Source organism: Lingula anatina, chromosome 9, assembly GCF_051362555.1.
Source record: "Lingula anatina isolate TDL-2025a chromosome 9, LinAna3.0, whole genome shotgun sequence".
Taxonomy (NCBI): domain Eukaryota; kingdom Metazoa; phylum Brachiopoda; class Lingulata; order Lingulida; family Lingulidae; genus Lingula; species Lingula anatina.
Window position 1 is genome coordinate 7,521,639 of NC_141775.1, and position 15,736 is coordinate 7,537,374.

At 39.8% G+C, this 15,736-nt stretch overlaps 2 protein-coding genes across 2 annotated transcripts; both read right to left on the reverse strand.

Moving 5' to 3' along the window:
• Window positions 1-51: 51 nt before the first annotated feature.
• LOC147759850 (uncharacterized) lies at window positions 52-5,228 on the reverse strand. Its single transcript, XM_086995578.1, has 2 exons — window positions 3,276-5,228; window positions 52-2,712 (listed from the first exon to the last, which is right to left on the reverse strand). Exons 1-2 carry the CDS (start codon window positions 5,226-5,228, stop codon window positions 1,420-1,422), a joined length of 3,246 nt encoding a protein of 1,081 aa, XP_086851704.1. The 3' UTR covers window positions 52-1,419.
• A 2,802-nt stretch (window positions 5,229-8,030) lies between these two features.
• LOC106161225 (G protein-coupled receptor 157) lies at window positions 8,031-10,803 on the reverse strand. The gene is made up of 4 exons (XM_086995909.1): window positions 10,231-10,803; window positions 9,564-9,781; window positions 8,786-8,971; window positions 8,031-8,573 (listed from the first exon to the last, which is right to left on the reverse strand). Exons 1-4 carry the CDS (start codon window positions 10,721-10,723, stop codon window positions 8,379-8,381), a joined length of 1,092 nt encoding a protein of 363 aa, XP_086852035.1. The 5' UTR covers window positions 10,724-10,803; the 3' UTR covers window positions 8,031-8,378.
• Between the last annotated feature and the right edge of the window lie 4,933 nt (window positions 10,804-15,736).

Sequence of the window (15,736 nt, forward strand, 5' to 3'; positions counted from 1 at the left end):
GCCAACGTCCCACGCCTGTTGCCTCACGAATTCGATCAGCATTAGGCTGCAAACAAACTTTTAGGTTTATCCCTACAGCACAAGTGAGTGATGGCAACCGTTTTTTCAAAGTCTATCAGCTTCAGTCCTATGTATTATGAGATGTACTCCGTATATGACAGTCGCACATCAATTTTGTTCACTCCGTCACAAATGAACGGTAAATGGCACTCTTCTCTCGATTCAAGTTAAGTCCTACCTGCACGTAATAACATACAGAAACAACCGTCTTCTCCTGGTTCCGTTGTTAATTTAGGGACTCACAATAGTATACTACATACTACATACTGCAGTACAAACAACGGCTATTCTTATCCACAAATCAGTACTAAATTGGTTGAAATACAACATACGCTGGTAGCATAAATGAGCTCAACGCGACTTTTCCCACGTTATGAATCTAATTTATGACATTTAATTTGCATGCACAGGCTAGGAGACATGCGGACCGTTTTCATACATCAGTTCTGTGTTTTGCCCGTGGCCATCTGCTTCACGTGAATATGCTGCCAGTAAATTTCATTGCAGTAGACCATATACTGCATATATGATAGAATAAACTGCTATACCATTTTGCAGTGTTGTTGTGAACCGTCCAAAATGACTTGCACTTAATAAATAATTGTACTGAATTTCAGTGTATCAATTTCCATTAACGAATTAACTAATCTATGGGCTCCGACATGACTCCAGATCCGACCCAGTCTTTCACTTTACGTGCACAAAGAAGCATAACAGAACATCCTCACATCTTCAGTCTCAAGTCTAAAAGTGTCTTTATTATGTAAAAGCATTCAAATTTTATACACATTGAGAACAAAGGATAGGAAAAATGCCATCCCCTTTGTCAACGCTCATGATCCAGATGTAACAAACATTTTTCATGTGGTAGAGACCAAACTCCTCTCCTGATGACAAGTGACAAATTGAAAAACTACCTAGTGAGTGAGAAAATGATAACAGATAGCAAGAGACAACCCAAAAATCTAAAAAAAAGTTTCAACAAGGACAAAAGTTGACTTTAACACACAAACAACATTCACAGTTAATACATGTGGAGACTCACGTTGCGTTACAGTAAAGACAATTATAATTACCTAGAAACAGACAACAAGAAAACTTTCAAATATGGAAAGACTTTCAAAGTCAATGCCATCATGACTTGCAAATCTAAGAATTTAATTTAATATGTCACATCCTCTCACTGACCCATCGTCTATCTGTTGATTAGTTCATCCACGTGAACTACAAATTTAACTTGGTTGTAATCGACACTTTAAATATATTGAGCTAAGATAACCCCATATTCTTACTTTGCGATTTTCATTGTGCGATTTTGACGGATTTTCCTATATTCTGGAATCTGTGCTTGCCATCCGCTTAAGCACTGACAAATGTCTCATTGATTTTCCCCATGTCAGTCAACATGGTGCCCTGCCTTGTGCTGGTATTTGTCACAGTATGCTCACCCGCCTGTCTCTTCTTCATCTTAGAGACGATTTCTTCATATACTGCTCGATTACAGACCAAGGACCCAAAGACGAAGACACCGTCAAGCGTCGCCAGGACAATAAAGACATACCACAGAGCCTCTGTGTTGAGCAGGGACGCCAAAAATCCGAATGTCCAGTTGGAGCCCAGAAGGACAAACAGTTTGACGTATATGCCAATCGGGTGCTCTTGGCTGGTGTTTTTCAGCTTAGCTGTCCTCTCAACCGCTTTACGCAACAGCCTCGCACAGTGGATGAAAAGACCAAGATTGGAGACGATGATGATCCCGACCGGCGACACGAGGAAGATGATGAGTGGGTATTTACGCGATATCCAACACAATCCTATCCCATAGCCTGGCTGGAATGCTGGATTCATTTCAACATGGTCGATCACTATGGCGATGGTTACTATCGCCACGGGAACAAGAAGAGCATATATGCAATACAGGATGAAGAGACGCCTCTTGGCACCGGCAGTGTTAAACTTCATAGCGGCCGTGAAACTTAAGGTACGGCACATGTCGATGGCCAATACATTCATCCAGAAAAAGGAGACGAGTATAGTCCAGTGTAACAGGATGGCCATAACTTTACAAACGCCTTCTGACGTCACAGCAAAGGGGGCAAAGAGGAAAATAAGTTTTGAAATTAATAACGCCAAACACAGACAAAGCTGTAAACGTGCTGGAAAAGTGGCGTACTTCTTGATACAGGGCTGAAGAATGATCCGTGTCGAAAGGCAGATTATCGAAACACTCAAGCAGACGATGGTGACAAGTCCCATGGTGCCAGATGCATTCAGTGTCATAGGTGGCGTTAATGTATTCATGGCGCTGTCATTTTGCTGATGACCATACAGAGCGGTAATGTTTTTCAGCAGATCTGCACAGATCATTATTGTGCCATTAATGTCTTTATATTCATTTGACTGTAAAATTCTATCAAATGAACTTAACTTAATCGTGTCATTTGCAGTCCGTTTATAATCTCTGTTCCATAACCTCACGCGTTGGCAATCTACTTTCGAAAATACAGACGAAAGGTCATTCAACGGAAAAGGACCATCATTCGGTAAAGGATCGCCATCTGTTTTCTCCGAAATAGGGGGAAGACCATCGAAAATAGGTCCTACCGGTACTTCTTTCTTGTTTTCCAAGGTAAGGCCCTCGGGAGAGTAAACCTTATGGATGATAAAAGATCATTATTATTATTATTATTGTTAATATTATTATTAACTCTGGCTGAGATCACCATTAAGCTAGGTATCAACCCGAAGCTGGGATACTTTCCGCTGCCGAAAGCGGAGGTCAATTAACCTAGCTGAGCGTTGATCCAACCAAAGTACGAACAAAGCCTTCAACTCCTTTTTTCACATAATCACGAGTATTAAAATAATTGAAAACAATTCAGACACTCACTGATGAAGGATCTGGCTCATGCAGTTTACATGTTGATCCAAGATGGCGTGATGAGTTGACTAGGGAGTCAAATACTACAATAATTATTACCTCTCAAACGATCGTCAAACTTTAAAATTCGTGATATATCCATAACGTAACAAAATGAATTAATGAGTTTATGAATTCTTAAGAAATTACGAGTTTTTCTGGGTGCCTCGCTTACAACAACGGCAACAACGGCAAACCTGTGAAACACGAACCTACAGCCATCAACAGTATAATATAATAACCTTATTTTGCCAGGGCAAATAGGCCTGAAAGCGTGTAAATGAAATTAAGTTACCTTTAGTATGTTGGTGTTCACTTTCGCTAAAATAAAGGGAAAGGTGGCGCCGTCGTACTCTAGGAGAGTACCTGACTGAATATCTTGGACGGCCGTCTTCACAGTCTCGGTGATATCCGGTCGTTTCCGTCTCACACGAAGCTTCAGGCTCAGTGAGCAGTTGACGTTAGCCGCCAGAGGTTCGAAATGAATGTCATTAAGAACAGTGCTAAGATACAAGGTTGACAGATACGCATTCCCTAGATTTGCTGCCCAGTCCAAAAGTACACCTTCAGTGAAGGACCAGTCCATCTTAGCCCATTCTGATGTAATATTCCACGTAAGGTCGAAATCTACTAGATAGATATCCCACTGATAACGACAAGCTCCATTTACCAGCTCGTAATCTGGGAGGCACGAAATCGGCCGACAGTCACCGAAGCTAACAGTCCCCTCTTTGCACGACAGCGTTTCAACCTCGCTTGCGACGTCCCTCCGTGAGAGGCCAACGCTGAGGCCCGTAGAGGGATTAAAGTCCATGAGCACCGAGAAAGAAAAACTACTCAGATGGGGTATTGAGCCCGTTGGTGCACCTTCTCCAGACAATGGAACATGGAGATCAAAGCATTCTATTTCTGCAACTGGGACGTTGTTACATATGGCGCAAAACTGATTCTTGTAAGTGGCGCCCCAAAAGCGGACAGGGTTGCTGAATTTCCTGCATATGTCTGCCATATAAGTGCTATTGCATGTTTCTGGGCATGTGGATATCTCTACCCTTGTGTCACACGCGTGCACTACTGTGTTATTAGGCGGATTGATCGTCAGGCGGCAGGCGGAGAACAAATCAGGATCTGACAAGTCCAGTCTCGTGACGGCATCTGTGCAATCGTAGTCGCGAGACCAGAACGTGTAGTTCGTTACGTCATTGCAGATGGCGCAGAACACGTTTTTAAAGTGTAGACCTGTGGACAGATCGGTGACGGGGGTGATGTAGGCTGCCTCGCTTTGCGTACTGAGACAGCCCTCCTCGTATTCACTGCCTCTCCAGTTATCGGCGCACTGCTCCCCTAAAACTCGAACGCCAATGACACTATTGTCACTCCAACAGAACGGTTTGCTTGGAACACCGTCAACCTTTGTCTGACTTTCCGATGCATCTCTTTTGCATACGTAGGGAAAATCAAAACAACAATCTCCATATATTTGACAAAGCTCGTTGCAAGAGCAAGCCATTGTAACATAACCGCTAAAACTAACGCTGTCCTGCTTGCTTTCACGGACAATCATTCCACAAGCACCGGAACAAGTGTACTTCCAGGACGAAAATGCGTTTTCACAAGTCATAATTGCAGAGGTATTTTGCATTAACGTCTCGGTGATGTTCGTGTTAGATGCACAAAAGTCGTCCATCTCTCCTTGTGGTGCTAAAGTTGGGGATAATCCAGGAATTGGTAAGGGCTGTCCATATGGCGGCCAGAAGGGATCATAGTCTCCGTAATTGGCGTAATATTGATATGATTCCATATCCTCCGGTGACTGGGTTGCAGTTTCGAAAGGATCAGTGGCACTGAAATTTCCGTCATGAACTCCGGACGCACCTGCAATAGATGCCTCACTTGTAGCTGTTTTAGCAGCATCGATATAACTGAAATTCGTGGAACCATCTCCTTGCTCGTTTGGCTGTGGGGAAGGGTCGGTTTTTAAGCTGGTGGGGTCTTCTGTGGTATTGGCTGTTACATTACCCTGCGTGTGCATGGACTTCTCCGTAACTTGGCATGGAGTGACAGAAGTCAAGTCGTCAAGAGTACTAGTATTCTGAAAGGACGCGTTCCTAGCTCGTCTGTCCCTGTCTTCTGCGCGTCTGTTCCTTACATTGCTATGTTGTTTCTGGCCGTCTATGGCACCAATCAGGGCAAAATTAATATCTGTAGTGGCCATAATCAAAAACAACAAGTTCACCATCCACGCCATGCTGGCTTAAAACACACTTGGGTAACTTGTACTATATATAATTATTTGATTTTTTTGTGGAACCTCACAAATTTCTTCTTTTTATTTACCGTGCACAGGCATGAGATGGAAGCAGTAAATGTTTTTCAGTGATTTAGGGTTACACCTTGGGGACTTCGATGCTCTTCATCCCCTAACACTGTGTCTCTGTGAATACTATTAATACAGTATTTTAAGTTTGTTTGAGTATAACGAATAAGAACATCAATATGAATATCCTGATTGACGACCTTGAGTTTCCGGTGGACTTTCAAAAATGAACGTCGTGTGCACGACGAAATTTTAACTTTGGATAATATGATACTCCTTTACAGGTACTGTGGAAAATACGATTAGCAAAAACAAAGGACAGTCATATTACTACCAAAGTATTCTCTTGCAGTTCCTATGAGGCTCTTGGTTTGGCGTTTACATTTAGAATTATCCACGAGCAATCGACGACTTGTCAACGTATAGGTACGGTGGCATGTGCCATTCCCACTTTGATGAATAGTTTGAGCAACGTTTTTCTGTCTGTTTGTCTCTTCTTCTTGTTTTACCATTAACTGTTACATGTATCAACTGATGCGACCCTTTATATAACGCGCTATTGCTGCGCTGCCCTTTGCAATCAATTGGCAAATTGCTCTTGAGTCGTGCCTGGTTTTAATTGTGAAGCATGTCCGGTCTTAAAAGGTCATTCTTGGCAACGTGGACAACAAGACCGTTCGAATTCCGGGGTAAAGTTTGATAAAATACACTTAAGGACCCAATCAATCGCAGACTTGTCAACGCATAGGTACGGTTGCATGTGCCCTTCCCTCATTAATGAATAGTTTCTGCCTGTTTGCCTGTTCTTTGTTTTCCATCAACAGCTACATGTATCAACTGATGCGACCCTTTTTATAGCGCGCTGTTGCTGCGCTAATTCATTCGCTCTTTGCAATCAATTAGCAAACTGATGTTGAATCGAGCCATGTCTTAAGTGTGGAGCACGAATAAAACATACTTAAGGACCCAATCACATGTTATATGACGGCTCGAGATGCATCTTATGATCAGAACATGCGCCAATGAACTTATTTCCAACCGTGGGTGTCTTTTCTGCTTGAAATGGCGATTGAAACATTTATATACCACGCGTAGAACTAACATCGTGTGAATAGCGATGTAATGGGTGCGCCTGTCAAATTGATTTATGGACATTTACAACAAACTTTAAGACAAAACTACGTTATATCCCACGGGCAGGGTACTTTATTAGCTTAATGGTATCGGGCGGTCATGTTAATTCTAATTATCGTTTTCATGATTGGTCCAATTATTAATAAGCCACTTATCAACCCAGTTCACTTATTGAAAAGACTTATGTATATCAGCAAAGATCAATTATCTCCTTTAATTGTGATGGATAACCCTTTTTAAATGAAACGCACGACATTCACAGGATCTACCGGTGTATTATCATTTATTTAGACCAAACTCGTCATTGTTATCTTTTAGCACTAAATTAGTCTCCATGGAGGTGGTGAGACATCAAAGTGCCCAGGCAATCGGCGTTGCTTTATTGTTGGTAATATTTTATTAATGTTGCATTTGTGAGGGTGTGGTTAGCACCAATCAAGTCGTGTGTATTAATAGGCCATTAAGGCAGAACATACACTATTATGCTTTAGCGGAATGTTTTCTCGGTAACGTGAACATGTGTTCAGCGATAGTAACCAGGTATAATTTTATTTTCACAGTATTCAAAAATATTATGGCACTAGTCCATTTTTACAATGACCATGACCTAACAATATGTTTTATAACTATGTTTTTGAAGCTACAAATAAATTAAGTATCAGGGTTATGCGTCTCTGTATTTTGAACCACAAACCAAGGCTATTTTAAAATGAATTTTTCATTTTCATATGCAAAAACTTACTCTTCTCCGATAGGATATTAACCATTCAAAATATGGTTGCCCGCCTTATATCATTACAAATGACGACCTGTGTCATGTCAATGACCTGTTAGATTCATTAAAATGTGTGTCCATTAACGGATCAGTCTTTATTAGATATAAATAAGGGAGTGTACTTGACAAAGAACACAGACCAATCATGCTAATGGTCGCTGAATATTTAATGAAATCATTACAGCTATATATGCGGTATTTAGTAACGTCCATTTGCCGGTGTAATAACCCCTTGGAATTAAGTGCAAAATCGGTAGATGATAAAAACAATACTTCCAGAGGTATTTGTATGATATGGTATCTTTTACTGTATAAAAATCAATTTTATTCTTTGATGGAATATTTGGGTATTTATGTTGTGTCAAATTAAAGTTTCATAACCAAACAAAAAAGAAATGTGAGATAGATGGCCAGAAAATTATATACAATTACAATTATCACTTTTATTTGTTCGTGCTTCGCCCTTCGCTGCACTAAAATCGAAAATTGTTTCTCATATTTTTTGACAATCCCGTGTTATATTAATTTCAAAATGTTCTTATGCAGAAAGTTTTTGTTGAACAATATTGTCACAAATGCTCAATTAAAACCGTGGAAACGGATACCGCCATTTGTTAAAAGACAACAGGCAGTTTAAGAGGAAGTTCAGGAAATGAACTTCCCCCTTGCCCCTTCCAGACATTTTTTAATACGAAATTCCAATTTGACTTTTTTGCAGTGCTCCTCTGGCGATTCACTTACTGGAATCCAAATTCATTTAATAGAGTTTATCATGTAAAATACAAGATAAACAAAAAAATGATAATTTGATTTATGTACATGGGAAAGCAAAAGCCATGCGAGGCGCATAAGATGAGATAAGTTCACATAGATACAGGGGACCTACATGTAAGCCGTAAAAAGCAGCATGGTCATAAACGTTGAGTTTAAAGAGAATCTCTGATTTTATGGGTAACAAGTGGTCCTTTTGCAGATCGCTATACTAACTGTAACTTTCAGCAGGTGTGCGAGAAAGGTACATGCTTGACTTGTAGTATTGCGGGTTTCCTTTTTTAAATGAATGGCAAAATAAAAAGCCACCAAATTAACCTGTTACGTGTCTGTATGCTTTCGTATTCCAATACATATACAGTGTATTTTGCCCATATGTACATTGTAATGCATATTTGCAGCTAAAGTTGTATATTATAATACGTTTGAGGCACATATATTGCCTGCTTTCTATCACAAAGAAAGCATGGCCTTATCTTCTCGCACATTCTAGCGCATGCGCAGAAAGGCTTTTCTCGCAGTTTTTCGCGAATGACGTCAGTGGTCAGGCAAAATAAGATGCAATTGCAGAAACCCTGGCCGCTGTCACCAAACCCCTGTAAAAAGAAAGGAGAACTATATAACTTTAAGTAACATTGGCGACAATAAATCTTCGTTTTCCAACGTTCTAATTTGGTTTAGGAACTACGTACCATGTACCTCTTCCCGTACTTAAAAAGCAGTAAACCGAAATATGTAAGTACCAAAATATATAAAAAATAATAGTAATAATAAGCATTTAAAAAAAAGAAAATGTTAAACGACGCACCTGAAGTATAATAATCAATGCTGACATATCCGAAGGCTGATAGCCTCCTATGGCAAGGAAGAAACGGATGGTGCCCCATATGCGCAGAAGGATGAAAATGATCGGCACAAATGTCAGCTTCCGATCTGCTCTTTCAACCGCATGGATAGTGTCGCTATCTATATAACGGTGATGAACTTGAACAATCTGGAGTTTCGAAAAGTAAAAGTGTCTTTTGTACACAATATTTGCAATTATTGACGAGAAGCACTACTATATCATGGTTGTATTTGATTGATAAATAATAGAATTGTAAAAATTTAAAGAGAGATGGAGATAATAATTTTGGTTTGGGCGACTTAAATGTGAAAATGAAGCATACACAAGTTATCAAAGTTCAATATAACATATCTTTAAGACATATATAATACCATATAATAGCATGGTGCAGGTTGACAGAGGTAGGCGTTATAAGATTATGTTTTATTTCTGGCTTACTCAATGAATAAGAACAGAGTTTTTTGTTTTTAAAGCGTTGCCCAACTTTTGGGCAAAATTTTATTTTTTAAAGGGCTCCTGACCAACTAACTACCGATACATATACACTAACGAAAACTTCCCACAGCAGTTCCTAACAAATAAGACTATATATCGGACTCTATGGGAAATTGCCCAAAATCCTACAAGGTCCTATAGGACATATGGAATCCTATAGGATGTCCGATAGATTTCCTAGAGATTTCCATAGAGTCCTGTAGCTCTCCCATAGAAAATTTTAGAATATAGAAAAGGGTAGTACCGTTCTGTGAATGTGGCACTTTATATGACCATAGATGACTGGCGTGAGAAGATAGGCTATGATTTCCCAAGCTTTCCCCGTCAACAGCATCCAGCCTATCTCTTCTCCCGGGCTCATGCCGTCCGAACAGGTGGTTTTAATCCAGCACCAACCGGCGCTAGTTTGGGAGCCGTCCTCCCCCAGCACCCCATATTGCCAAGCTGTGAATGTTAACACTGCTAGAAAATGATGAATAAGTGATACAGAAACAATGAAATAAAAAGACGTAAAAATAAATGAATAAACTATTTTATAAACTAAATAATTTTATAAAGTTATGTAAAATAAATAAATAAACAGACAGACAAAAAAACAAATAAATAAATAAATAAATAAATAAATAAATAACAAAAAGGCTGTATGTACATAAACGTGTGAGCGTATGCGTTTACCTGTGTGTGTGTGTGGGCAAATTCTTTTTGGAATATGCTACATGTAGTGTGCATTAACTCTGCTAGAGGTCTTCTCTAGATGTTACAAATTTGTGGAAAATCTTTTGTCTAATTTGTAACATCAAGAGAGACCCATGTTAGACGGTATAGCCATGAACTCAAAATATCCATGTATGGTAATGTGTATGCTAGAGGGTGCGTGCGATTGCGTGCGTGTACGTGTGCACCTTCCTTACCAGGTATCCCCCACGATAACACATGGAACGCCCACACCTTGCGGTCCGCCTTTCTACTGTCACCGCCCACCACACTGACGTGAAGATACAGTGCAATCATCACCGTCCAAAAGAAACTTGCCATGCTGGAAAACGTCGTGATCACACTTTGGGCCACGCATACCGGCCCGGGATTATCGCAGTCCGTCGAGATCTCGTTGGTGTAGTTATAAACGTACCGAATGACCCCTATCAGGTTGCCTAGCGCCGTGAAAAAGTCGACAATGCTGAGGTAAACTAGAAGCTTTCGGCTGGTTGACCGGATTTCTCTGAACGCGATATATGTGGCGATGATCAATACGCTACCGATAATGGAAAGTATGCAACTAAGGCATGTGATTGCGACGAAATAGGCTGGGATCTTTGTATAACTTATCAAGGTGATATTATTGTTGATTGGGATCATAGTTACGGCGCTGCTGTTCCAAGTCAACGAGATCTCGTTGGTGGCCATGTTGATGAGCTTCTGGCGATTGTCGCTTCGTATATTTCCTCAAGCAGCGCTTAATATTAAACTTGTTCGAATAATGAAACGAAGAACTGAAAAAAGGGAAATATTTTTGTGAAGTTCATTAATAGCATTCTTCAACGTAATATTTAAAAAAGTATATTTCTGGTGACCACTTTGTACACTGTACACCCGTGCTTCGTTTATACAGTACGTGCCAAAAGTAAACGCAGATATCCGTACTCTTCTGAGTTCTGCAAAACGTTATATACATTCATACGCAGTATCAACTTACCTATGATCAGAACATTATTGTAGATTTTCGATTCCAGTCCGAACCTAACAGCACATTACATGAACCAGTTTATGTACAGAATGTACTAGTACTGTGGTTATAAGAAGCATTCATGTAATGGAAAGGGGCTCAGGGATGGTGTATGGGGGTTCGATGTAAAAAAGTACCAATATAAAATTTGATAAGCTCAAAGATATATCAGGTAAAGTACATGAGATACGTGCCTTATTAAATTAGAATATCTTGCATATATCTATGAAGCACACGTTTTGGCGGGTCCTAGGTTGAAAATGTAAATGGCGAAAAGGCTGATGCCAAGACCAGAGATAAGTTAGAGATTAGGTACTTTCACTGATACAGTATGTTTGATAAGACCAAGGTCAAGCAGAGCACAGAGCAACACGTGTCCAGTGGTATGTGTGTGAATGGTTAGCTGGGAATAGACTATGTTCTTGAATGATGAGAGAGGTACAAACTATACGTGAAAGTGACCTTGTTCTTGGGGTGTCGAATAAATACTGTCTATATATACCAGCACGTGTCCGTTCAAGATGGGGAGAGGTAGAATCGTGTCCCTAAGACAAATTAAATAAATGGATAATAAAGATAAATAAATAAATAAATAAATAAATAAATAAATAAATAAATTTGCAATAGAAAGGGAAGCGGGACAAAAGGTCAAGGTCGTCTTAAATTACCTGTATATCTTTATGTCCCTCATTTGGAAATCGAGAGTTTGAAAGTGGGGCCAATAAGCTTGTCGCCTAAATACAAAGACTTTCAAGTTTCTTTCCAGAATTACTGTACCTTCTCAACGTCTGTTGTTTTGTGCAATACAGGAAAATTTCAAATGCTTGGGACAACAAACGGTCAATGACATGGTCAATAGTACTCTTGGTCAACTGGCCAGTATATCTAGGAGTTATCGCTGTCCAGACCTCAACTGCAGGATAACAAGCAGAGGCGGGTTAACGTTTTTGAATAGATTTCCAAATCAAAAGTTCTCCGCCTCCTACCCCCGCATAAAAGGTAAAAAAAAAAGAGACACCCAGAAACCCTAAAACGCGTTTCAATTATTTAAGATATATCCAAAATTAGTCTGTTTTCGGTCATTTTGATTCTGTAACTTGTCTTGTTTGATTTCTTTCAAGGGGAGTCCAACAAACCGCAAACTGGAAGGGAAGGGAACAGGTACCTTCTGTGTGGAACTAAGAACTAAGACCTTCATGGATTAAGGCATGCGCTGAGAGAACATATTAATAACATATATCAATAATATCTTTAAAATCATGCCAGCTAGCAGTTTGAAAGGGGGGTGGGTAACTTTGTAGCTTTGCTGGAAAAAAGGAGACCTTTTATCATGAAACTTTCATGGACTGCTTCACGCGTTAAATTTCACCCAGAGCGGACCTCTTCCCAGCGAAATGGGTAGTTTTTACGAATCTACCCCGACCTTCCTGACAACGGGCCTAACAATTGTCACCATTGAAAGCCAAGTCCCTGCAATTCATTCAACTTGTTTTTAAACCGGGCATTCCTCTCAACCTGGTTTTTCTTTCTTATTTTTCTTCTTCCTTTTCTTAGGTAGCGAAATTCGTTTATTTCTTGTTTAAACAAAATTTTTAAGGTTGAACGAACAATGGCCAAAAGAACAGAGAGAATTCTACAAAGATGTACTTACACAACTACAAAGATGTACTTACACAATAAATAACGGACAGTCCAAATCTTTCAGCTTTTCTGTACATGTGTATTCCTTGGAGCCTCTTTGACAAAAAGTTTTTTAATGCTTGCAGTCACAATCATTAATTTGTCTGACGTCTCATTCTTTTTGTGGTGATCCTGCTTCACTTATTCAGGAGGAAAGGTCGTGGATTTGCCAACTTCAACACCCAGAATCACCCTGACAAACAAGTACGGAAAAAAGCATTTCTTCGACTCTATGATCTGGATTGTACATGTATATCGATATTCTGAATCATTCACCCAACCCGACCAAGTGCTTAAATACACAGAGGGCAGATTGCGGACAGTGATATCGCAAGAGAGGAGAAGTGCATTGTAGCTTGTTGACGGGGAACACGCGGTATCACGCTCTGACCTTAGTTGCCATCACGTGACTTATCCCGTGCCGAATTTCATACGCTCTGATCTCCTGATTGGTTTGGTGTTATCGACCTAAGTTCGATAATGTATGGCGTGAGACTAACAAATAAAAGTTGACCGAGAAAGAATGAATATCTGTGGGTTAAGTCATAATGATATATTATGTAAGGCATGTGTCTTACAAATGTTGGTGGATTACAGAAAGTCTCCAAAAAAGGCACTATTAGTAGTATTGTACTGTACATGAGATATGTTTATAGCAACGTCTGTGTAAATAGTCTGAATATCTTATCTTTGCATATCTAATATCAGTAGACGGATAAGAAACATTCTAACAGTCTTGAAAACCCAAAGAATGATTTCCAAGTTGTGTTTTAACAGAAAGACAAGCGAGGAGGGATTGGAAAAAGGGTGTGATGGTGGACTGGAAGACAGAGACAGTCGCAATGGGGATGCCACCCTTATCTCTAATTTTCTGGGTCTTTCGCATGGCTGGTGTAAGCTATCTTGATAAAATGCTAACTGTGCTAAAAGTTATCATGGCCGTATTTTAAGTCTATGTCTGTTCGTCCGTCTGATGGAAGGGGGACGTTCAGGGGCGGTTTTAGGCCGTCTTCTGGGTCTTCCAGAAGACGGTCAGATTTTCAAGTTTACATTAAAAGGTATCTTATTTTTTTCTGTTGGAAGACACTCAAAATTGGAGGATAGATCAATAAATATAATTTGGAAGACTGTCAGAAAATAGCTCTGGATCCGCCCTGGGGAAGGGCCTCATCTCTAGTCATTTTGGATAAAATAAACGTGTTTTTGCAATGGAGGGGTGCCCTTAAATGGTGATAGGCTTTTCGTTTTCTTCAAGCCAACCAGAAGTCTACTAACTCTTCCTTCAGTCAGCGTCCAGATGAGTTCCAGAAACTACAGGTGGTACAAATTGCAGCGTGTTGTGATCCATCGATTGTGTTAGAGGAGACGTGTGAGTCACAGCAACTGCAACGCGGTATTTGATATCATCTTTATCATTGATGCCTTGCAAAATTTTTTCAGCTTGTGAGTAGGTTGGCATTAAAGGGACACATTTTGGAGTGGTAGATTACTATTTGGAATGTGTCCAAACGATGTGATGAAATGCGGTTATTTGGGTGTGGCCTCTGGCATAAAAATTAAAACGACAATAAGTACATGTAAATGTAAATAGTAAAAGCATATAGATAAAGAAATAAAGAAATAAAAATCCAAAATAGATATCCGTTGATGTTGCCTGCACCCTGACATGGCGATAACTAAGCGTGCTCGACCTGCAAAATTCGTTCAGGAATGGCAACTAGAGAGATGGTAGAGGCTCAAGAGGGAGTCATAATTAGGTAAGGGCTATTTATTCGGTAGGTTCATGCTTCAGAATCTTTCTTTTTTTTTTTGAGACAAACTATTCAAGTTAGTCTAAGTTAAGTGTAGGATTTTAAACCCATGTTTAACATGAACCACTTCTTGTTGAACTTATCTAAGGACAAGTTATACTTTTTGCTCATGCTTTAACAGAGACATCCCATGAATTAATGTTGCAAAAAAATCAAATTACCCCCTCCCCCTCCCCAACGAGACTCGCCATTCGTCAATCATCTTGACCAAAAATCTTCTCGACTTCTTGTCTTGGCACAGTTTTAAACCACATGGAATCCAGAAGTCGGCGTGAGAATAGATCGGTGAGCATCTCGATGGGATGGTGAAATTTGAAAATCTCCAAAGCGTGGGTTAATGACTTTTGTTCCCAAGCTGAGATGTCTGAACAATGACGTGAATGAGGAATTTTAGTGGAACAGTCTGTGAGAACCATAGAATAATCGTGTTACAGTTAGGGTGTGTCAATGCATGTATGAATGGTGATGACATTTGTTCTTCATTTGTCCGTATCTGAGGCCACTCCAAGTGTTGTTTTACAAGAAATCTACAGAACTTGCCGTTGCAGCACGTCATTGTGGGCACTTTATACTCTATTCACAGTAAAGGTATCACGAAAGGTCAAAGGAATTGGAATGATCATGGAACTTACCTGGCTGCATTGCAACTCTCATCTCCTCAAAAGATGATGTGACCGCAGCATTTCTGACTTGGGAGTCACGTATAAATAGCGGTTGTGGTAATGTAGATATGGTGCCAGTGACTGAGTGATGATACGATTTACATTTGTTAACGTGATATACCTGTACAGGAACACACGTGTGAAATGGCATGGTTCTTACTTTTGAAATTAATTCTAAATTATTTAAAAACGGCTTATGGAGCTTTAAAGTATCTTTTAAGATACACTGCTGCGAGAAGCAACTTATCAAAATTAAACTAATGCCATTTGCTTACGATGGAATATCCCAGCGGTTATTCGAATGCTTTTAAGTGTTGCAAATAAACTTATTCTGATTCGAAGTTGACATTTGACGATGATTTAGGCTTAGTATTAACTCAGCTTTGGTCTCAGCTGGAACCCTCCGTCGACAAATTTCAATATACATGTATATATTTATAACAAACAAAGCTCTTTAGAGAGAGAAAGCGACTGCCGAAGATGGACTTCTTGAAAAGGATCGATAGAACGGCTCAATCATCCCCACTCGAAAATACAGGGT

Excerpts from the sequence above, each read along its gene's own strand:
- LOC147759850 (XM_086995578.1), bottom strand. The coding sequence starts at position 5,228 with ATGGCGTGGATGGTGAACTTGTTGTTTTTGATTATGGCCACTACAGAT. Across the intron at positions 2,713-3,275 it reads TGAACACCAACATACTAAAG|GTTTACTCTCCCGAGGGCCT; the intron begins GTAACTTAATTT and ends ATCATCCATAAG.
- LOC106161225 (XM_086995909.1), bottom strand. The coding sequence starts at position 10,723 with ATGGCCACCAACGAGATCTCGTTGACTTGGAACAGCAGCGCCGTAACT. Across the intron at positions 9,782-10,230 it reads GTTATCGTGGGGGATACCTG|CAGTGTTAACATTCACAGCT; the intron begins GTAAGGAAGGTG and ends ATCATTTTCTAG. Across the intron at positions 8,972-9,563 it reads AGTGCCACATTCACAGAACG|ATTGTTCAAGTTCATCACCG; the intron begins GTACTACCCTTT and ends TCGAAACTCCAG.